We start from the raw sequence: 23,715 nt of genomic DNA on the forward strand, positions 1-23,715 counted from the left end.
CTGTGGTTAACACCTGACCTTGAGATTTTCCAGTGGTATTCAACAGTTTGACCTTTGAGGTGTTGAAGCTGCCCACTGACTCTCTCTCTCCAGTCAGCCTTGTGCTCGTTTTACTTTCTACATCTTGTTCCTTATTTCTGTTCTCCTCCTCCTCTCTGCTCTCTGCCGACGGGGGCGTTCACATGGCACATTAGCATCATGAACTGAAATCTTTGCGTGTGGTGAAAACCACACCGAGTTCTTTTCTTGACCAAGTTTTGTTTTGAATCCTCTTTCTTTAACAATAGCACAGCTGTTATATGTCTAAGTTGTGCCATCGAAATCAACTTTGTCGTAGAAATGAAGGTTATTTAATCCTCCAGCGTCTATGATCACACCGGGGTGATCGGACTATGTAAAATTGGAGATATGATAGTGTTAATTTGATACTGCAAAATATTTATAGCGTAAAAGTGGGATGAGGTTTTGGGTTTTTTTTCCTCTCTCGATATATTCGTAATTGTTTTGTCATTTTACAAAACAGAAAAACCACTCTCCATAATATTTTAGGGCCTAATATGTTAATGAAGTAGGTTAAAGTGCAAAAGTAATTGTCAGATCATATACAAGTGCATCTCAATGAATTAGAATGTCATGAAAATGTTTATTTATGTCAGTAATTCAACTCAAAAACTGAAACTAACACACTATATAGATCCATTGCACACAGAATGGAACATTTCATGTCTTTATTTATTTAATTTCTTTTAAATTGTAATGATAATGGCTTACATTTAATGAAGAAATGAAAAATTCAGTATCTCAAATTTGAATATTACAAAAGACCAATTAAAAAAAACATTTTTAATATGGAAATGTTGCTTTCTGAAAAGTATGTCCATCTATTTGCACTTAATTCTTGGTTGGGGCTGTTTGACTTGTTGGACTTTTCCATTATATTCTAATTTATTGAGATGCTATACTATACTATATATACTACTAGATACTATGTGGTATATAAAGGTAAAATCAAAAGTTTTCAAAATCAACCAAAACAGGCTCAGACCTTTAAGTGTTAACAATAAAGTTTGCATTGAAAGACAGTCGATGTGTAGGCAAATACCTGTAAAACTGAAACCTCTTCCCTCCTGTCTCCTTCCGCTCAGAGAGCCGACGTTTCTTTTCTTTTCCTTCCCTCCGGAGCAGCTGTGGAATCGACGCAGGAAAAAGAGGGGGCACATCACATGGGAGTGTGTGACTGCGCGCGGCGCGAGGTGTGTGTGTGTCCCGGACCGGCATGGCGGGGGGCAGAGAGCGCGGCTCGCGGCCGCAGCGGCCCTGGTCGGTGTACCGCGCCAACACCTTCGAGCTGTCCAACGAGATGATCGGCCTGGCCCTCGCAGGTGAGGGAGGGGTTCACACACCCGAAGGTATCGATCGACTCTTGATTATTGATTGATCAAAGGGAATCTACCGTATCTATAATCATGTTTTTATTTCTGGTACTCACACTGCAAAAACTCAAAATCTTTCCAAGAATATTTGTCTAATTTCTAGTCAAAATAAATCTCTTTCCACTTAAAATAAGACTCATCACCTAAAAAGTTACTTCTTTTTAGATCATTTTCACTTGTTTCAAACAAATCTTCACTTGAAATAAGTAGAAAAATCTGCCAGTGAAAGCAAGTTTTTTGTGCTTGTAATAAGAAAGAAAAACTTGCTCCACTATCAGATTTTTCTACTTATTTCAAGTCAAAATCTGCTTGAAAGGAGTAAAAAGTGTCTAAAAACAAGCTACTTTTTATGTGATGAGTCTTATTTTAAGTAGAATGAGATTTATTTTGACTAGAAATAAGACAAATATTCTTGGTGAGATTTTGAGTTTTTGCAGTGCACATGTGATGCACAAAAATAAAAACATGCATTTGCCAGTAATGTGAGCTACTATCAGCGCCACTAAGATTAAAATATAACATTCAGCGGTCACCACACAAACATATACACAGACACACACACATTCTGCTCAGTGTATTAAACTTGTGTGGGAGTCAGTCAGAGTGTGTCCAGGCTGAGAGCTGCTCTTCATCTGTCAGCGTGTCGCTCTGAGGCTCCTGGCCCTGTGCTATGAAACATAATGTTGAAGCCGTTTTTTTGGTTGTTTTGCAGGAAATAGTCAGGACCCAGATGAGCCTGTGCTGGAGTTCAGCGTGGGTGAGTAACACGAGCTTGTAGCTGCTCGCTGGCATCCAGAGAATTTCAGATTCATCAATAATTAGTCTATAACAGGGGTCTCATACACAAAACTGGCCCGGCTGAGGGTCCAATCCGGCCCTCAAGATGTGTGAATATTTCTATCAAGAAATTTGAGATTGTTCATAATGTTTTGTAAAAGGATAGTTCATTAACTGTAAACAACTTAAAAATGTAATAAAACAAAGGGAAAAATTCAGCGTTCTTTTTATTTATAGATTATTAGCTATTATTTTAAAGGGATAGTTCAACATTTTGGCAAATTGGCCCATTGCCATAACCCCTATAGTTTTAGGAGTAGGTTTGTTATCTCTAATTGTCGGTGCAAGCTATTTTTAGCGTTTTTGAGTTGTTGGATTGTGTATTTAATGAGTTTGATGAGGGAAACCAAGAAATCCCATGAGCCTCTGTAGCGTAGCTCTGAGCAGCTCACAGCTCTGCTCCGCCGTTCTACAAATATCTTGCACCGACAATTAAAGGTAACGAACCTACTGCTAAAACTATAGGGATTATGGCAATGGGCCAGTTTGCCAAAATGTTGAACTATCCCTTTAATGGTCCAGCCCACTAACTGTGTGTGTGTGTGTGTTGTCTGATCCAGCCTGCTCAGACCTGGTGACTCCTGCTATGGATCGAAAACCCAACAGCTTTGTAGCAGTGAGCTGCACCACACCACCACAGGCCTTCTGGACCAAACACGCCCAGACTGAAGTCATCGAGGTCAGTCAGGCTCCTCCCCCCCCCCCCCCCCCCCCCCCCCACCCCCTCCTCCCTCCTCTGTCTTAGCATCACAGTCACAATGCCAGATAGAGCATCTTTAGCTTCTATAATGCGATGTCTTTGCACGTGTGAGTGATCTGGTGGACCTGCAGAGGCGTGTTCACCTCCACCCTCAACTCCATCAGCTCAGGAGGCGGAAGACAAGGGAGATATGGACAAATTGAGCTGCACACACACTTTTTTCCCACTAATATTCAAACACACATTTCTGACCTCATTAAAGGGATAGTAGCATTTTTTTTAAAGTGGGGTTGTATGATCTACAAATAGCCCTAAGTACTTTAATTGCAGTAGAAGACTCTCTGCACTCCTCCCGTTAGCAACGCCAGCCCATAATAGCCCTGCCCAGAGATTTACAATATACAGTGTTGTGAACAGACCCAAAGAAACGGCCTATTTTCACGGCCTAAAAGAGGTTTTACCTGAAAAAGAATACACAGTTCCATTGTTCGCTATAATATAATTTTTTCCAGCCCTTCAAAGTGCAGGAAAAACACAGTTTTTATTTGGACCTAACCAACTCACGTATCCCTCCGCCCAGGGTTAGCGCCCGCCGATCAGCAGTTGGTTAGGTCCAAATAAAAACTGTGTTTTTCCTGCACTTTGAGGGGCTGGAAAAAATTATATTATAGTGAACAATGGAACTGTGTATTTTTTTTCAGGTAAAACCTCTTTTAGGCCACGAAAATAGGCCGTTTCTTTGGGTCTGTTCACAACACTGTATGTTGTAAATCTCTGGGCAGGGCTATTATGGGCTGGCGTTGAGTCTTCTACTGCAATTAAAGTACTTAGGGGCTATTTGTAGATCATACAACCCCACTTTAAAAAAAAATGCTACTATCCCTTTAATGTTAAAATCCATAAGCTAACACAGTCCTCCTCCTCCGTCCACAGGGCACCAGTAACCCCATCTTCCTCAGCAGCATCGCCTTCTTCCAGGAGTCCAACATCAACCAGCAGACGCAGGTCAAAGTGGCCGTGTACGACGTCAAGGACCGCTCGCAGGGCACGGTACGGCTGACCCCGGATCAGCTGATTCACATTTAAACGCTTTACAGTCGTGTCTTCTTCATCCTACTGAACACTTTGTCTCTGTGTGTCCAGATGTACATGTTGGGCTCGGCGCTTTTCCCCGTGAAGGAGCTGCTGCAGGAGCGGAGCCACAGATTACAGCTGGAGCTCAGGTAACCAGGGTTCTTAGGGATCCTTAAAAAGTCTTAAAAGGCATTGAACATTAATCTAAAAACAAGGCCTTAATTGGCATTAAAATGTCTTAAATCAATTTTTCAAAAGTCTTAAAAATGTTAACACATGGTAAGTGGTATTTTATGGTTGTAATTAGTCTCAAATCTCAAAATAATTGGTAACATTCTGACATAGAGAAGTTAGTGGCGGCCGTCAGCGCTAAATTTATCACCGCCTCCAGCTCCCGAGTCAGTGTTTTTTTTTTTTTTTTTGGACTTTTTCTGCATTTATTTTGAAAGGACAGCTGGAAAGAGACACAATCCAATGTTCATGTAGCAGTCACTTTACCTTGGATCACATAGGAAAGTGGGTAAAATTGTCCCTAACCCTATGTAATTGATGTGGTGTTTTTTTTTCCTCTTTTTTCTGCATTTGTGTTTATTATGAAGTCGGTCTTAAATTTCATTTCAAGTGGCTTTAAAAAAGTCTTAAAAAGTCTTAAATTTAACTTGGCTTAAGCTGTAGGAACCCTGGATAACACACGCACACACAAACACTTCTGATAATGAAAGCATTTGAAGTTGCACGGCTAATACGTGAACATGAAAAACTTCTATCTCGATGGACAGATCGGCGGAGAACCAGAGGGTGGGGAACGTGGCCATAGCGGCGTGGCAGATGGAGGACAGAGCAGATCAGAGGATGGCGGCCGGCCGGCTGCCAGACAGCATCAACGGCCGGGTAAGAGGCTTTTTCACAACGTCCGGTTTGCGTCGCCAGTTTCCTCCTGTCTGTTTCTGGTGTTTCCCTTTCACACGGTGCTGTGTAATTTCAAAATAAGAGCCTTAACCTGCTTTATGTTGCAGTAAAAATGTCACACAGCAGCGAGGTGGTTTATCTCAGCGGAGTTTGGGTTTGTGTAGGAGCTCCGTCGGCGTGGTGAGAGAGAGTTTGAGTGTGGACAGAGAGGTGGAGGTGGTTGTGTGTGTGTGTCTGTGTGTGTGTGTGTGTGTGTAACACCAGCTCACGTGTGTGTGTCCCTGCAGACGGTGCTGCCCGTCGACGAGAGCCTCACAGAGTCGATGGGCGTCCGGATCAAGTACGCCTCGCTATGCAAAGACACGCTGCTGCGTTCAGGTACAACGCAGCGTCCCTTTTTTTGTGTGTACAGGCAAAAACATGCACTGATCATGACATTTTGGGCTATTCTTCTTCCTTAACATGTATTCTTTCAGAAAAGTCGAAAGAAATGGTAGAAAATCCACATTAAGGTGGTTATTTTACTTCATTTTGACTCTAGATTTCTCCTAAATTCAGCTACTGTGACATACTGTGCTGTGCCCATGTCATGTCAGGTATCATTGTAAAGCTCTCTCTCTCCTGAACAATTATATATAGGCTCCAAAAATGGTAATTTCCTCCGTATCCACAACCAATCGTAAAAATACGATTTACATTAACAATCTATGGAGTTTTACAGTGCAAGTCTTGAGTTTTTCCTCAGACTCTGGGCCAGAAATCTCCACTTCAGCAGCACCTACAGACACCAAACCTTCCAGTTTTATTCCTATCTATGGGGATTGTTGATATATCATTCAAAGCCTGATTTATACAACATTTTATTCCTAAAAACAGGGCGAAATTTGATTTTTTTTAGGGCTGGTGACAGTATTTTCTCATTTACAGAGTGATAAAAAGAGATATCTAAAATCCCCTCTGTAAAAACTTCTGACTCTAACATGTCAACAAAATAAAACAAGAATTTTGAAAGTGGCTTTATCCATTGTTCAGGTTTCGGTTCTGGAAATGTATGCAAATTAGCGCATATTTCATTAGATATTGCCTCATTTACATATTTAAACATAAAATTTGACAAAACGTAATGTAAGTGATAAACTTGGGAAGTTTCATGGTGATATCTTTTACCCTATTCACCTGTAGTGTCCCCCCTTAAATCCAGAAAAGGTTGCTAGATTTAAAAAGAAGAAAAAAAAAAGCCCTTGCAAATATAGTAGACTTTTAAGATTTCCAGGATTGTGTTTACCGATTGCATCAGAGCCGTGAATCTTATTACCAAGTAGAAATATATCGATCGTTGCTGTGGAGCGGGAGGAGAGGGGGTATCTATTTACCTCAGGGATGGATCGCAGCTCCAGAAATAACACACCCGACGTCTGAGAGGGGGGACGATTATGTTTGCATGCTGAGAGAAGATGAGAGAGAAAATAAAACTCAGATCAATCAAGACGAAACGCTCTGTCTGATCTAATCCCTGACAATCAAATCCGGGGCTAATTGAATTCTCTTTCAGTATTCGGAGGCACGATGTCCAGGATGTACCGCTTCCCCACGACCGACGGGAACCACCTGCGGGTGCTGGAGCAGATGGCCGAGAGCGTCCTGTCGCTCAACATCCCCAGGCAGTTCGTCAAACTGCTGCTGGAGGAGGACGCAGCCAGGTACACCCGGGTTCTTACGGATCATTATAAAAAGTCTTAAAAGGCATTGAATTCATTAATCTAAAAACAAGGCCTGGTTCATCACTTTATAGCGGTATTATCATTCTGCCAGCGTATAGACCCAGGATGAGGATGTTTTCTTTTAGTTTCTAAATCTGTTTCTTTCAATTATTTTTCATGCAATTGTAAAAAAAATATATATATATATATATTTTAGAATAAAATGTTTCGTTTCAAATGTGCATTTTCCTCTGGACGTACTTTGAACTTGCCTTAATTGGCATTAAAATGTCTTAAATCAATTTTTCAAAGGTCTTAAAAATGTTAACACTTGGTAAGTGGTATTTTATGGTTGTAATTAGTCTCAAATCTCAAAATAATTGGTAACATTTCGACATAGAGAAGTTTTAGTGGCGGCCGTCAACGCTAAATTTCTCACCGCCACCAGCTCCCGAGTCAGTGTTTTTTTTTTCCGGACTTTTTATGCATTTATTTTGAAAGGACAGCTGGAAAGAGACACAATCCAATGTTCATGTAGCAGTCACTTTACCTTAGATCACATAGGAAAGTGGGTAAAATTGTCCCTATCCCTATGTAATTGATGTGGTGTTTCTTTTTGTTTTTCTGCATTTGTGTTTATTGTGAAGTCGGTCTTAAATTTCATTTCAAGTGGCTTTAAAAAAGTCTTAAAAAGTCCAAAATTTAACTTGGCTTAAGCTGTAGGAACCCTGTACACGCACACATCCACGTTTCCTTGCAGCAGCTGCTAGATTCAGAAAAAAAAGGCAGCAAGTTAAGATTATTTTTACTCTTTATTAATCTGCAGATTAAAAATTCACCAAAATATGATCATCATGAAGCTAAAAACATCTGTTTTATGCACTCATTTCTTCTCCATCTCCAGGGTGTGTGAGCTGGAGGAGCTGGGAGAGTTATCGCCCTGCTGGGAGAATCTACGGCGACAGATCGTCTCTCAGTACCAGACCATAATACTCACATACCAGGAAACACTGTCTGACCTCAATAACTACAGAGGTTAGTGTCCTGCAGAGGTTTGCGTTCTTTAAAGAGGAACTAAGCAGGATTTCTCCCGTGGCTATGCTACATTTTTACCTTAATTAAAAAGCTCCGGACTAATTGTGATAGTTAACCACATGACTTGTGGCTTGTTATGAGTGAGAATGGAGGCACCGTGACACAAACTTGCTCCGTAGTCGGCAATCTTTTGTGTTAAAACTACACAAATATACACGTCTTAACATCGTATATATTATGTAACGTTATCCGACGCTCCATGTATTGATTTTTCGTTGTAAACCAATGCACATGGCCGGGAGGAGGGTTAGCAAAACAGCGGAAAAGCCACCGGACTTGCATAGTTCCCCTTTAAGTGGCTCTATTGTTGACTGAGTTTCACATGAAGGTTTTATAATCATTCCCTTTTCTCTCCTTCTCTTCCTCTCTTTCCTTTCAACCCTCCTCTCCCCAGGTCCGTCGTTCAAAGCCAGTAACCTGAAGGCAGAGAGGAAGCTGGAGTTCATGCCGACCAACCTCCACGTTCAGAGGATGAGGGTGCAGGACGAGCTGGGCTTCGGTGAGACACCCGGACACGGACATCAAATTGATTGATTGATTGAAGTGTTTATTTTGAATATAAAAATAAAATAATAAAAAAGAGAACAAGACAAAACATGAGATATAGAAAACATATTCGAAAAGGAGTGAGAAGAAGTAAAACTTATAAACTCCCATCCCCTCTCCTTATATATGACTAGCTAAGATCCTTGTCCAAACATATCTTATGTTACGAAATCATGAATATAATTTATTTATAATTTACTTTACGTTTTTTTTACTTTACGTTTTAATTTAATTTATGTTTACTTATAATTTACTTATACACACTAATTATACATACATACAACCATACATACATACATACTAATTATACAAACATACAAACTTACATACATACATACATACATACACATGTCCACATACAGATATATACACAACCACACGCGCACATTCATGCAAAAGGAAAAAAAACAACAACAAAAAACAACACCACAAGATAATGACCAGTATAAAAAGATAAAAACAAATCACTTTTTAGATAATTTCTCCGGAAAAAAGCTAAAAAATCATCCAAATCTGCCGTTCTTTCTCCAGAGCACACGTACGACGTGGTGACAATCGGAGCTCCAGCCGCTCACTGCCAGGGCTTTAAAAACAGCGGGCTGAGGAAACTCATCCAGAAGTTCGAGGAGGCGAAGAAACAGTAAGTTTAGAGACGACGCAACCCGGAAGAAAATGTAGAAAAAGAAAATAACTCTTTGCACGTTTTTCCCCCCTCGTCTTCAATTTTATTCTTTGCTCCATTCATTCATATTTGACTTATATTGTTTCAAAAAAGTTCAAATTGGTGATTCATTTGATCCAAATGAAGTGAATGATTGATTACATTGTTTTTCAATTTTTGACCTTGTTCGGTTGTGTGGCTCCCTCTTAATTTTGTTTTTGTTACTTTTTTGATCAGCGTATTTGAGGAGGGATGGTGAGTTGTTGCACTGCTTTGCTCGTTTTCATTCATTTGTGCACTGTTTGCCTCCACACTGCAAAAAAAAAACAAAACACGTACTAGTCAAGAGTTTTAAAGGGCACTGCGGACGAACAGGTGAGTGGGTTCAGGGCGAATGACACAGTGACACACGATGCATCGGCATTAACAGTGTTTGTGTTTGGAAGTAACATGTTACATGTACTGTATGTCGTCTTAAACCGAGCACACCTGCGTGTTAAACCCGTATATTTAACAACACAACACACAAAGTTAAAGAAATACCACTCCGTTTGTAAATTCAGGTGTTTTTATCATAAAAGCACAAACAGCACGTTCAGAATTGTAAATCTAACATTCCTTAAATACCTGAATTTCTAAAGGGAGTGGCTTCAGCTTCAGCCCATTTTAGTGAACTAGTGAGTTTCATGTTGTCTTGTGTTTACCTTAAAACCAGTGAAGACCATGGAGAGCGAGCATGTGCATGAAGATGACATGTTTACGTCTGTTTAATTCACAAATTATTTGAACGAAATGAAAGAAACTCACTTTAGAAGGAGGCTCCGACACACAACAAATCAAACTTTTCCTGCCGAGTGTCCACGACCGTCCTCAGACTCTGTGTCTCTGCCCTCCGCAGCAGCGCCCTCTCCAGCTCCCAGTCCATCGTCTACATCCCCCAGGACATCGTCCGAGCCAAAGAGATCATCGCCCACATCAACACGCTGAAGACTCAGGTCAGCTACTACGCCGAGAGGCTTTCCCGCGCCGCCAAGGACCGGTCGGCCAGCGGGCTGGAGAGGACGCTCGCCATCCTGGCCGACAAGGTGAGAGAGACTCAAATACAACAGGAATGTATATAAATAAGGCAGTGGTTCCCAAAAAGAATATTTTTATCAGTAATTTTTTTTAAAGTCCCAGTGTGTAACTTATTTGGCTTTTTATTAGCAAAAATCAAATATTTCACTGAAGTGGAATCACACCCGCATACAAATAAAAGCTTTCTCGTACCATAGAATGAGTTGTTACAAGTCGTTACAAATACAGGGTTCTTACGGATCCTTAAAAAATCTTAAAAGGCATTGAATTCATTCATCTAAAAACAAGGCCTTAATTGGAATTAAAATGTCTTAAATCAATTTTTCAAACGTCTTAAAAATGTTAACACTTGGTAAGTGGGATTTTATGATTATAATTAGTCTCAAATCTCAAGATAATTGGTAACATTCTGACATAGAGAAGTTAGTGGCGGCCGTCAACGCTAAATTTCTTACCGCCACCAGCTCCCAAATCAGTTTTTTTTCCCCCCAATCATTCATGTAGCAGTCGCTTTACCTTGGACCACATAGGAAAGTGGGTAAAATTGTCGGAAATATTTTTTTTGCATTTGTGTTTATTGTGAAGTCGGTCTTAAATTTCATTTCAAGTGGCTTTAAAAACGTCTTAAAAAGTCTTAAATTTAAGTTGGCTTAAGCTTTAGGAACCCTGAAATACATAAGTGGGCGACGCACCGAACCGAGGCGGCCATGTTGCATCGCCATTTTTTACGTTGAGTGGCAGCGTGACCGTAGGTAACCACGGAAACTGAGCGGAGCTGTGGGCTCGGCCTGTTAAAACTGTCACCACTGTGTAGTGTGAGGAAGGACGGAGGCACTGGTGTTGCATTCAGGTGCAGTCAGGCAGACGGCCGTCGGCAAACCAACCGGATGTCATTTTACTCCACCAGAGAAAGACGGTAAAACAATACCACATCACCATGACAACATATTGTCACGCCTGTATTGTTTTGCCTTGTGCTGACCTGTTACATGCAGCGTCTGTTGTCTGCCCCATTTCACCTGAATGCAACATCAAGAATACGTTCTGATATGCAACCGCACCGCTAGATGGGGGGAATTCCTTTATTGTACCTTTAATCAATTACTACACTGCAAAAACTCAAAATCTTTCCAAGAATATTTGTCTTATTTCTTGTCAAAATGTCTCATTTCTAGTCAAAACTAATCTCTTTACACTTAAAATAAGACCATAAGACCAAAAATTACCATGTTTTTAGATCATTTTCACTTGTTTCAAACAAATTTTCACTTGAAATAAGTAGAAAAATCTGCCAGTGAAAGCAAGTTGTTTGTGCTTGTAATAAGAAAGAAAAACTTGATCCACTGTCAGATTTTTCTACTTATTTCAAGTGAAAATCTGCTTGAAAGAAGTAAAAAGTGTCTAAAAACAAGCTGCTTTTTATGTGATGAGTCTTATTTTAAGTAGAATGAGATCTGTTTTGACTAGAAATGAGACAAATATTCCTGGTAAGATTTTGAGTTTTTGCAGTGTAGACATTTCAGGCGACCCCATTTGAATTCCAGGCGACCGCACGTGGGGCCTCGACCCCAAGGTTGAGAAACATTACTATAATATATAATATATAAGGCATAACAGCATAAAAACTCCCTGTTTTTCCTCCGTCTCCTCTCCTTCCAGACTCGGCAGCTGGTGACTGTGTGCGACTGTAAGCTGCTGGCCTCGGCCATCCAGGCCCTGAACGCGGCGCGGCCCGAGTACATCGCCTCCAAATCGTCTCCCTCCGCCGACTCGGAGCAGGTAGTCCTCCGCAACGACCAGGACACGCTGCTGGCCAAGTGGAGCGGCCGCAACAGTCGGTCCTCGCTGCACGTGGACTGGCACGAGGAGGAGTGGGTGAGTTATAATCAGTCAAAAACGAGATTAAAGAGGCATTACAGTATGATGCTTGTGTTGCTTTTTCTTATATTTGTATTGTAAATGTTCCAGGATCTGTATAAACCTTGAGTGTTTTCCTCTGCACACAGTTTGTGGTTATGTAATGAAGTTGACATCTGCAGAGCTTACATAAATCTTTGTTAGGCAGAATGTGCTGCACTCCATGATTTGCAAACTAATGTGAATCATCTATTGTGCATCTTTTCTCACCTATGAAAATCTTTTTGTTTTCACAGTGTCCTGTAAATTCTAACATTTACACACACAAACCATAAAAATGAGCACACCGTCGTCTCTCACTGTTTGTCTTCCAGGAGAAGGTTTGGTTGAACGTGGATAAATCTCTGGAGTGCATCATCGAGCGCGTTGACAAGCTGCTGCAGAAGGAGAGGAGACCCAGCAACGCCAGTCAGGACAGCGCCCAGAGCGACCTGCAGAGCAGCGGCAGCAAGAAAGGTGAAGTTTCTGTTGTTTGGTTTGATTTAATTGTAGTTTTTTTATGTTTAAAGATCAGTTTCAGACTTTACTCTAAAAGTTGGAAGTGAAAACCATATGATCCTGTAAACATCTTGGAATATTTTAGTGATTTCTTTGAGCTGTTCAACATTTAAAGGTCCAGTGTGTAATATTTGTCAAGGTAGGTTTATTGGCAAAATCTGAATATACTATCTATGAATATATTTGTATAAGTGTATAATCGCTATAAAACAAAATCCATTTGGTTTTCATAGCCTTATAATTCTTGCTGAGAGAGTGTCGCCATCTTGCGCTGCCATGTTTGTAGGGAATGGAAAATCCAGGCAACCAGAGAGCACGTTTCAAGAGTTTCACGTTCATAAATTAGCAATAGAATTTAATAGATATAATAGAATCAGAATGATAGATGTCACTGTTTTCCCCTCATTTTACACACTGGACCTTTAATACATCGCAAAGCCACAATTAAAAACACCTGCTTCTGTTCTTTTGTTTTAATTTATCATTTTATTTCTGTTTTTCCTGAATTTCTTTTGATTTTTTCCATATGAAAACAAAGTTAGAAAAAAAAAAAAGTAATTATAATAAAATAGAAAATAATAATAGAATAAGTAATTTCACCTCACATCACAGCAAAGTTAGCAACAGTTAGCCACGATTATGTGTAACACTGCTGCTGTGTGACTGTGAAAAGGTGAAGGAAAGACGCGCGCTTTCTGGATCAACCCAGGGAGCGAATCACAGGAAACTCCATCATTACCATCATCATTTTCATCATCACCACCACCCTCTTCCTCTCTGTCTGCTCGTCCTCCCAGTCCTGAACCAGAGTCCTGTAGGTTTATTTTTCCTTCTGTTAACCTTTCTTTTTATTTTATTTTTACTGCATCATTTTATTCTGTTGAGGAACCTCCTTCTCCTCAAATTCATCTCACATCAAAGTTTCAAATCATCACAAACTGATTTTTCCTCCGCCTGACAGGCAGCTGCTCCAAATCTGCTTTGAGAAAAACTCTAATGTCTCATGTGCAATCTTTGTCCTTGTCCTCTTGGTCCGTCCTGAGTCCACAGTGTTGCAGCGTTACTGTAGCTAGAAAAATAGTTGTACGGCTGCTTCAGCTGGATCTTAGGACCTGTGCTTTTCTGTACATGTTCCACTGGACCAGGGTCAAACATCATGAGTCTCAGCCTCCTTCACTTTGTCACACAGCTTCTATTTGAGTGAATTCTTGATTCAACAGGTCAGGCTTTGATGTGGACAGTGAAAATGACCCCAAAAAATGATTTATCACAGTTAGTTCATGGGGGGAATTACTTTTTCACATAGGGCCAGGTAGCCAGATAGCTTTTCATCAAGCCTTCCACCGGTCATTAAAAAGCATTAAAAGTCATTTAATATATTTTCCTAAAATTAAGGTCTTAATGGCATTAAAAGGCATTAAATTCGATTCTCAAAGGCATTAAAAAATTGGACCAGGGTTGGTGAATTTGATCAGCCCACAAGCCACTGTGGCTGGTGATTGAGAAAGGCAGGCAAGCTATTTTATTTTTGACCAAATATTCTTGTTGGAATAAATATTGTACTTAACTGTGGAGCTACTGTGGTATTATCATACAGTGAGATTTTTATATCGTTACATCCCTATAGAGCACAAAGAGCAGAAAAATAGGGGGATTATAGTAAAATTAAACGTGGGTGAAGAAATAGAGAATTTTCTAAATTAATATTTTTCGGTGGTGGTAGGCTGATCAGGGATCGGCTAGAAAATTGCAATTGGTGCACCTCTATTGGTGTGATAAACATGCAGAACCAAGTAATTGAGTTTGCGTATGTGTATATAGGTAAGTGTATGTACGCACACGTATAGTATTTGCAGTCATGGGCATTACAAATGTTTGAAATGGCATTAAAAAGCATTTAATTAGATTTGCTGGTACCTGCAGAAACCCTGTTGGGTTATCTTTGTCTAATATTAAAATTAATTTGATTATCTTAAACATTTTAGTGTGACAAATATGCGATAAAGTCAGAAATCAGGATGGGGCTAAATACTTTCTCACAGCACTGTATGTGGCAGGAAAACATATGTAAGACGTGTGGGCAGCGAGGTGACGGAGAAGACCCCCACTCCCCCGACCACCACTGTGCATTCAGCAGGAAATCTTAAAGCCACATCCTGCATCTCAGGGTGGACTCATGCTCGTCTGCAAAGAGCAAGCATCAGCTCAAACATCCGGCCCACCTGCTGGAGAAATGAAAGTAAAGGCCGCCTGCCACTAAAAACAGAGTCTAGGTTTTCATGTAAGCAGATGTTTGACCCTGGTCGGCAGTGTTTCTCTGTTTCCTGTGTGTGTGTGTGTGTCTTTCTGCTGCCCCGTGTGGCCCGCAGCGCTCAGCTAATCATGCATGTCGCACCTCCATCCCCTCTTCCAGATGGAAGCCCCGGCGCTGAGGAGGCGTACCCAGGTAAGAGCTGCCTTCCTCTGCCCATGCTTCTCTCCCTCCTCCTCCTCCTCCACCAACAACAACTCTCTCCAGGGCTCCGGCTCTACATTGTGGGATGTGGGCAGAGATTAGGTTTGTTTACTGACTAGTAAAGTGGGTAGTTGAACAGATAAATACAAGTCACAGAGCTACAGTTGCAGCCGGGGTATAGAGTATAAACTCTGGGCTGGTTTTTGATAGTTTAGACTCAGGAATGTGAAGGTACTTTTTAACTTGTGATTTCCCCTCAGGGAATCTTCAGCGTTTCACTTCTTCGTTTCATAATGGTTCATCAGAAGTGGTGTCTTTTAAAGGCATAGCTCAACATTTTGGCAAATTCACCTATTGCCATAATCTCTATAGTCATAGCAGTAGGTTTATCACCTTTAATTACCAGTGCATGTTGTTTTGAGATCAGCGGGGCAGAGACGTGAGCTGCTCAGCGAACACAATGGAGGTGAATGGTACAGGTCCTCTGTCCCTCAAAATTCATCAAATACACAATCCAACAACTCCAAAACACTCCTGTGGACAAGTTGTAACCTGCACATTCAACACGCTATGAAATAATCATGTATATAAGTATGTAACATTACGACACATAAAGCAAATACTTTTAAATTGGAGTTGTTGGATTGTGTAATTGATGAGTTTTGAGGGAAATTCACCGCCATTGTGTTCGCTAAGCAGTTCATGTCTCTGCCCCGCTGATCTCGAAACAACATGCACCGATAATTAAAGGGAATGAACCTACTTCTATAACTATAGGGATTATGGCGATAGGCGGATTTGCCAAAATGTTGAACTATCCCTTTAAATTCACTGGAAATGTATGACATCTTAGGGATAAAATATATTTTTTGTGTCTCTTGGCGCTTCAGCTTTCCCTGTCGCTTCTCTGTTGTGTCTATTACCTGTTCCTGTCAAATCTAACTCCTAGATTCACCTAAACCAGCATGAATCGTCCTAAAATCCCACTGACTGAGCTAACACTGAGATGTATTGTGTGTGTCGGCGGTTTTGTTTTTAACCTCTCTGAAGTCCACACCTGCGCTTGTGTTCGCCAGGCGAGTGGAGCGAGGCGCTGTACCCGCTCCTCACCACGCTCACCGAGTGTGTCGCCATGATGAGCGACAAGGCCAAAAAGTCCATGGTGTTCCTTCTGATGCAGGACAGCGCCCCGACGATAGCCATGGACGTGTCTCTGCAGTACCGCCGCGACGTCGTCTTCTGCCAGACGGTCAGGAACACTTATTATTATATTATATTATAATTATTATTATATTATTATTATTATATTATATTATATTATTATTATTATTATAACCTTTATTTAACCAGGTTTGTCCCATTGAGATCCAAGATCTCTTTTGCAAAAGAGACCTGGCCAAGAATGACAGCACATAGTTTCAACACATAGTCACATTAATAAAAAACATAAAACAAACGGACAAACAAAACAAAAAATAGAATTTTCAAAATTAGTTTGAATAATTTACAAGATTAGTCAAACATTTGCACTCAATTAAAACATTTGCACTCCTGAAGCCTGGATGTGATGGAATTTATCATCAGGGTTCTTACAGATCCTTAAAAAGTCTTAAAAGGCGTTGAATTCATTAATCTAAAAACAAGGCCTTAATTGGCATTAAAATGTCTTAAATCAATTTTTCAAAGGTCTTAAAAATGTTAACACATGGTAAGTGGTATTTTATGGTTGTAATTAGTCTCAAATCTCAAAATAATTGTTAACATTCCGACATAGAGAAGTTAGTGGTGGACGTCAACGCTACATTTCTCACCGCCTCCAGCTCCCGAGTCAGTGTTTTTTTTTTTTTCTGACTTTTTATGCATTTATTTTGAAAGGACAGCTGGAAAGAGACACAATCCAATATTCATGTAGCAGTCACTTTACCTTGGATCACATAGGAAAGTGGGTAAAATTGTCCCTATAACCCTATGTAATTGATGTGGTGTTTTTTTTCCTCTTTTTTCTGCATTTGTGTTTATTATGAAGTCGGTCTTAAATTTCATTTCAAGTGGCTTTAAAAAAGTCTTAAAAAGTTAACTTAAATTTAACTTGGCTTAAGCTGTAGGAACCCTGATCATGGACTTGAATACATTCAGAGATACCAGACTTTGGAGTTCGAGCTCTGACTGCAAACTGTTCCATGTACTAGTCAAGATTAGAAGGGATGATAAATAAGATGGAATCATCTAAAGAACAGCCTTGTAAATCAGCACATACCAATGGCCGAGCCTGCGCGCATATAAAGATGGCCAATTTACTTTACTGTACAAGACACAATGATGAGTTAGAGCTCCACAGTTTGTAATAAACCTAAGAGCACCATGATACACACTATCCAGCATGTGGAGGCATTGAACGGAGGCATTCATATACAACACATCACCGTAATCAATAATCGGAAGAAAGGTTGACTCCACCACACTGCAAAAACTCAAAATCTTACCAGGAATATTTGTCTCATTTCCAGTCGAAATGTCTCATTTCTAGTCAAAACAAATCTCATTCTACTTAAAATAAGACTCATCACATAAAAAGCAGCTTGTTTTTAGACACTTTTTACTTCTTTCAAGCAGATTTTCACTTGAAATAAGTAGAAAAATCTGACAGTGGATCAAGTTTTTCTTTCTTATTACAAGCACAAACAACGTGCTTTCACTGGCAGATTTTTCTATTTATTTAAAGTGAAAATTAGTTTGAAACAAGTGAAAATTATCTAAAAATAAGTTAATTTTTAGGTGATGAGTCTTATTTTAAGTGGAAAGAGATGAGTTTTGACTAGAAATGAGACATTTTGACAAGAAATAAGACAAATATTCTTGGAAAGATTTTGAGTTTTTGCAGTGTTCTGTTTCACCCTAAAAGAAAAGCAAGACTTATATCTAAAATAAAATCCAAGTAAAAGCTTCAGCTTCTTGACAGTATACGGAATATGTGCCTTAAAAGACAAGTGGTCATCAATCAAAAACCCCAGATATTTAAAAGTAGATACAAGTTCAATTTGTTGACCATTACTGGTGACAATGACACCAACACACTGAGCGAGCGGCATGACATTTCCTCAGATAAACACTCACCCACACACATTTACATAAATGTACATTTTCAGCTTAAAGCCAATGCTCTCATGCTGGAGTGACTCACAGGGATGGAGTCAACACAAAGTTAATAAATCTGTAAATATTGCAAACATGAGGAGCACAAAGGTCCAGCGCTTAGTGGCTTTGCAGTATTTATATATCTGTTAAACACTTGTGTAGAGAGTGAGGGCAAGGAGGGAAAAAAATAGAAAGAAGAGAGTGAGACAGAGAAGGGATTTCTTCACCTCCAGACCTACACACTCCTCCTCCGCGGCACAAACCTGAGAGACGAGTTAAAAAGAGGCTGTGCGCCCGGAGGTAGCGGACTGTTTTCTTACAACTTGTTACTTTTATAGACTCTTGTTTTGGAGCTTTTTTGGCAGGCGCGCTTACTGTACCTGCTACAATAAAAAGTTATATTTACTCAGCTGGTTCCTCGTGGATATTCTGCACACGGGATCTCCACAGCAGAGCCACGAGTTCCAGGCACGTTTAGTGGAATCGAGCTAAATTTGGACATCTAGTGAACGGCATACAGGAACTAATAGGGGACATATTATGGAAATATCACTTTTTAAAGGCTCTTTTACATATATTTGGGTGTTTGTCTTGCCTTCTGGCTCCCAAAATGTGAGAATTGACAAAAATAATCTGTAATTTTCAGGCTCCATAGGTTGAAATAGGTAGAAATTGGTAGAGGGGGGCGGGGCAAGCAGTGGCTCATTTGCATTTAAAGGGACAGGCACTGAAACCAGACCAATTGAGAACGGATAAAAAGAGAGCTGTAATGTTTGATCCTCGGGGTATTTTGACAGAAGCATGTCACAGACATGTCTCTAAGACACCTGGGAACTATTTAAATTTGAGGAAAAGGGACAATAGATGTCTCCTTTAAATCAAGGTTGCAGAGCGTTCACCTTTGGATTTTTGAGGGTTCAACAACGCTGAATAATAATAATAATAATTTATATAGCATCTGATCTGAATCAGCAGTTTGGGCCTGTTACATAAATAAAAACCCTTCAGTATAATGATAATCACCCTCCACTTTACACACTGAGCTGCACAGGGTTTCCTTTACACGTGAATGCACAGAAATCCCACACAAACATGCATCCACTTACATAATCACATCAGCTCTCTGTGTCTAAATATAAAGACATATGTTGAATCGAATTATTGTGCATTATGCAGATGAGCGCATGACATCATATATTAATGGACTGAAACCTGCGATTTGACAGCAAACGATTCTGTGTTGTGTAATAAACACCTGCAGAGAATAACAAGCAGCTGGACCTCATGTTAATGTGTGTGTGTGTGTGTGTGTTTGTGTTTGTGTGTGCTGCAGCTCACCGCTCTCATCTGTGGCTTCATTATCAAACTGAGGAACTGCCTCCGTGACAACGGATTCCTCCGACAGCTCTACACCATCGGCCTGCTGGCTCAGTTCGAGTCCCTGCTCAGCACATACGGTACACACACACACACACACACACACACACAACAAAACACACACAAAGCACAGGTTCTTCCAGTTGAATACAGTCACTTATCACCTGCAGCTTTTTAAAAACATCACAGGTAACATGTCTTACATTTATTTTATTTTTTATATAGCACATTTAAAAATACAATCCAATACAAGTAAAACATATAATACAATAAAACTGATTATGATACAGGTAATGTACAGTAAAAACATGCAATAAAACGTAACTAAAATGCCATTTTGATAACACGCCGGTCATGTGTTTCAGGAGAGGAGCTGGCCATGTTGGAGGACATGAGCGTCGGCATCATGGACCTGCGTAATGTCACCTTTAAGGTAAACAACGAAACATTTCTCCCTTTGCACTGAGGCAGCTCTGTTTTCTATTAGATACAATTTGTATTTTACTCGACCTCAAAGTTCATGTCCAAACTCTGACACCATCCACTTATTTAGTTTTTCACTAGAGTCACTTCTTCTTGATTGACGTGTGGAAATACGCACATGAATACAGGTGCATCTCAATGAATTATAATATCATGGAAAAGTCAATTTCCAGTAGTTGAAGTCAAAAAGCCCCAAACTAAGTATTGAGTGCATATAGATGGACTTTTCAGAAGGCCAGCATTTCATATTAAAAATGCTTTTTTACATTTTTTCCCCCTCAATTTTATTTATTAAATTTTCACAGGTGGAATGATATGGGTTCTTAGGTTATGTTTGTAGTGGCCTGTGATTTTTAGGAATAACACAAATTAATAATGAAATTAAAGTAATAAATAACTAATGATAATAATAATAACGACAATAATTATAATAAATTAAAAAGAGAAAAAAACAAGATACCAAAAACACACAAACAAACAATACAAAACAACAATACAAAGTGTTGTCATTATACAGTTAGTATGTCATAACTGGATGAACACAAGTCCTGACAGGGAGCAAAAAAAAAGAAGAAAAAATGCCAAATTTTTTATGTGGTCTTTTGTAATATTTTAGGTCTTTATTAAATGTAAGCCATAATCCTTATAATTAAAAGAAATTAAATAAATAAAGTAATGAAATGATTCATTCGGTGTGTAATGGATCTATATAATGTATTTGTTTCACTTTTCGAGTTGCATTACTGACATAAATCAACGTTTCCATGATATTCTAATTCATTGAGATGCCGCTGTACTCTCCCTCCTCCCTTCAAGGTGACCCAGGCCACCGGCAGCTCGGCGCCCGACATGCTGCCGATCATCACCGGGAACCGCGACGGCTTCAACGTGCGCATCCCGCTGCCGGGGACCATGTTCGACGCGTTGCCCAAGGAGATCCAGAGCGGCATGCTGCTGAGGGTGCAGCCCGTGCACTTCAACGTCGGCATCAACGAGCAGCAGACGCTGGCTGAGAAGTGAGTGAGGAGGTGGATGGAGGGAGAGGTGGTAGAGGTAACACATGTGAATTCACACAGTTGTACAGTTAAAGGGATAGTTCAACATTTTGGCAAATTGGCCCATTGCCATAATCCCTATAGTCATAGCAGTAGGTTCATTACTTTTAATTGTCGGTGCAAGCTATTTTTAGAACGGCGGAGTAGAGCCGTGAGCTGCTCAGAGCTACGCTATATAGAGGTTAATGGGATTTCTTGGTTTCCCTCATCAAACTCATCAAATACACAATCCAACAACTCCAAAACGCTCTGGTGGACAAGTTGTGAGCTGCACATTCACCACGCTATGAGATAATAACACAACGTTACCACACAGAGTTGTTTTAGAGGGAAATTCAAGCAAAACCAATGATGCGCGTTGCCTTTAGGGACAGTTTTTCATCAAGCAGTCTCTGCATTTCCCTCTAAAACAACTCTGTGTGGTAACGTTGTGTTATTATCTCATAGCGTGGTGAATGTGCAGGTCACAACTTGTCCACCAGAGCGTTGTGGAGTTGTTAGATTTTGTATTTGATGAGTTTGATGAGGGAAACCCCAAAAGAAATCCCATTAGCCTCCATATAGCATAGCTCTGAGCAGCTCACGGCTCTGCTCCGCCGTTCTAAAAATAGCTTGCACCGACAATTAAAGGTAACGAACCTACTGCTATGACTATAGGGATTATGGCAATGGGCCAGTTTGCCAAAATGTTGAACTAGCCCTTTAAATAAGAAAAACTTTTGTGTTTTTTGTCGTTCAGGTTTGGAGACACCTCCCTGCAGGAGAACATAAACCTGGAGAGTCTGTCCAGGCTGAATTCATACTACGAACAGTTCAAAGAAGTCCTGCCTGAGGACTGTAAGTACTGAAACATCCAACAGAGATGGGAACTAGCTTTTTCTCCGTTGATATTTTAAGTCTTTTAAAGGCTGGGAACGAACTGAGTACACTAACTGAAGCACTGTATGTGAGGATAAGATATTTTTTATCTTTAAATAAACAGATGTGTGCAGCAGAACTCCCATTAATCATCTCACGACCCCTCAGATTTGTTATGTGACCTCTCAGAGGCGCCTGATCCCAGTGTTGGGAACCTCTGGACAGAATTATATTACAGTCGATAAAGAAAATAAAAATACAGCTACAACAGCAAATAAAGTTCACTTCAGTTAAGGATTTCTTCTATCGTTTTTCTATATGAATAAACAACCCTCTGATTCCTGTATTCCTCTGTTATTTCCCCTCAGGCCTCCCAAGGTCTCGTTCCCAGACTTGCCTTCCTGAGCTGCTGAGGTTTCTGGGACAGAACGTCCACGCCAGGAAAAACAAGAACGTGGACATCCTGTGGCAGGCGGCTGAGGTGACGTTTCTGACATCTACAAGAATCTAAGAATCGTCTTAAATCAGCTGAAAAACATCTGCTAATGATGTCATAGGTTATCTTTATTCAAAACAAACTGTAACTTATTGGAGTAGGTTTTGGAAAAACTTAGACAGTCCAGCCCACACTGGATTTTAATTCCATCAGTACAAATCAAATAAATCATGTTATCCAAATGTAAAAATAACCAGAGCATTATTTATTTGAAACAGCTCATACCTGTTCATCTCTAACCCAAACATGTCCTCCCTCCTGGACCTCAGATCTGCCGCCGGCTCAACGGGGTCCGCTTCACCAGCTGCAAAAGCGCCAAAGATCGCACGGCCATGTCCGTGACCCTGGAGCAGTGCCTGATCCTGCAGCACGAGCACGGCATGGCGCCGCAGGTCTTCACGCAGGCCCTGGACTGCATGCGCAGGTAGGACGTCCTCATGGTGAAAGAATGAGAAACAAACCACTGCAAATCACACCTGGGCAAAAAAACTAAGATTTTTTTGGTTCAAATGAAGATGGGATGGATATCAAAACTTGGAAAGGGGCTGTATATATTAAAAATATATTGAAATGAATTGCCCATGTGTGATTTCAACAGTCGTGCCGTCGCCTGCTTCCTCTGTTAAACAAACTGAAGTGGAGTTTCTGGTACGTCTCAAAGAGGATGCTTGGATACACTGATGTTCAGTTGGTTATTTTCACTCCACCAGACTCTTGTCAAAAAAGTTCACATTTAGTTAAAGGGGACATATTATGGAAATATCACCTTTTTGAAGGTGTTTTTCTTGCCTTCCGGCCCCCAAAATGTGAGAATCGACATAAAATCTGTCATTTTCAGGCTCCCTAGGTTGAAATCCACATGGTTTTATAAGCTGTTCCCTCGGTTGTCTGACAATGATGTCATTAGCCCTACCTGGGACCTGTAGAAGGGGCGGGGCAAGCAGTGGTTCATTTGCATTTAAAGGGACAGGCACTGAAACCAGCCGTTCTGAACAGAAAAGAGCTGTGATGTTTGATCCTTGGGGGATTTGGACCAAAGCATGTCACAGACAAGTCTTTAAGACACCTGGGAACTGTTTTAATTTTTGGAAACAGGGCATAATATGTCTCCTTTAATAATCATCCTTGTTTGGAGACCGGAGAGAAGTTACCCAACTGATATCAAGTGAGAGGATCTTCTGGGTGTCTGTTGGTCTGTCTGAGTCCGTTTTTGTCTTCGTACCATCTGCACAACATCTGTCCTGTACTCTCTGCCTGGACGTCCACAGCCAGACCACACTGTTCTCAGGCCGGCAGAGTATTTTTTCCATAATTTTTGTGTTATCAAAACACTCGGCCCACCATCGTCATAAACCTTATCTGTTCTCTCATTTGTCTTTTTTTCTTATCTTTCATTCATGTCAAGGTGA

General features: G+C 40.4%; 1 protein-coding gene across 11 annotated transcripts in view; it reads left to right on the forward strand.

Moving 5' to 3' along the window:
• The window catches only part of LOC310998640 (inositol polyphosphate-4-phosphatase type I A-like), a 50,295-nt gene that overhangs the window by 18,120 nt on the left and 8,460 nt on the right, over positions 1-23,715 (forward strand). The window contains exons 3-26 of one of the 11 annotated variants that reach the window (XM_083988799.1): positions 1,146-1,382; positions 2,146-2,190; positions 2,831-2,949; positions 3,904-4,020; positions 4,114-4,193; positions 4,824-4,935; positions 5,241-5,331; positions 6,506-6,653; positions 7,558-7,688; positions 8,143-8,247; positions 8,826-8,934; positions 9,193-9,210; positions 9,854-10,040; positions 11,692-11,907; positions 12,264-12,405; positions 13,121-13,261; positions 14,861-14,893; positions 15,979-16,151; positions 19,371-19,494; positions 19,780-19,847; positions 20,714-20,913; positions 21,692-21,789; positions 22,179-22,291; positions 22,576-22,730. In XM_083988799.1, coding sequence (XP_083844925.1) covers positions 1,277-1,382; positions 2,146-2,190; positions 2,831-2,949; positions 3,904-4,020; positions 4,114-4,193; positions 4,824-4,935; positions 5,241-5,331; positions 6,506-6,653; positions 7,558-7,688; positions 8,143-8,247; positions 8,826-8,934; positions 9,193-9,210; positions 9,854-10,040; positions 11,692-11,907; positions 12,264-12,405; positions 13,121-13,261; positions 14,861-14,893; positions 15,979-16,151; positions 19,371-19,494; positions 19,780-19,847; positions 20,714-20,913; positions 21,692-21,789; positions 22,179-22,291; positions 22,576-22,730 — 2,831 coding nt within the window. In that variant the 5' untranslated portion in view covers positions 1,146-1,276. Of the gene's footprint in view, positions 1-1,145; positions 1,410-2,145; positions 2,191-2,830; positions 2,950-3,903; positions 4,021-4,113; positions 4,194-4,823; positions 4,936-5,240; positions 5,332-6,505; positions 6,654-7,557; positions 7,689-8,142; positions 8,248-8,825; positions 8,935-9,192; positions 9,211-9,853; positions 10,041-11,691; positions 11,908-12,263; positions 12,406-13,120; positions 13,262-14,860; positions 14,894-15,978; positions 16,152-19,370; positions 19,495-19,779; positions 19,848-20,713; positions 20,914-21,691; positions 21,790-22,178; positions 22,292-22,575; positions 22,731-23,715 lie in introns of all 11 variants that reach the window. The other 10 variants (XM_083988789.1, XM_083988794.1, XM_083988796.1 and 7 more) reach the window with 10 other exon arrangements.

This window comes from Trachurus trachurus (genome assembly GCF_905171665.1).
Source record: "Trachurus trachurus genome assembly, chromosome: 2".
In the NCBI taxonomy this organism is placed as follows: domain Eukaryota; kingdom Metazoa; phylum Chordata; class Actinopteri; order Carangiformes; family Carangidae; genus Trachurus; species Trachurus trachurus.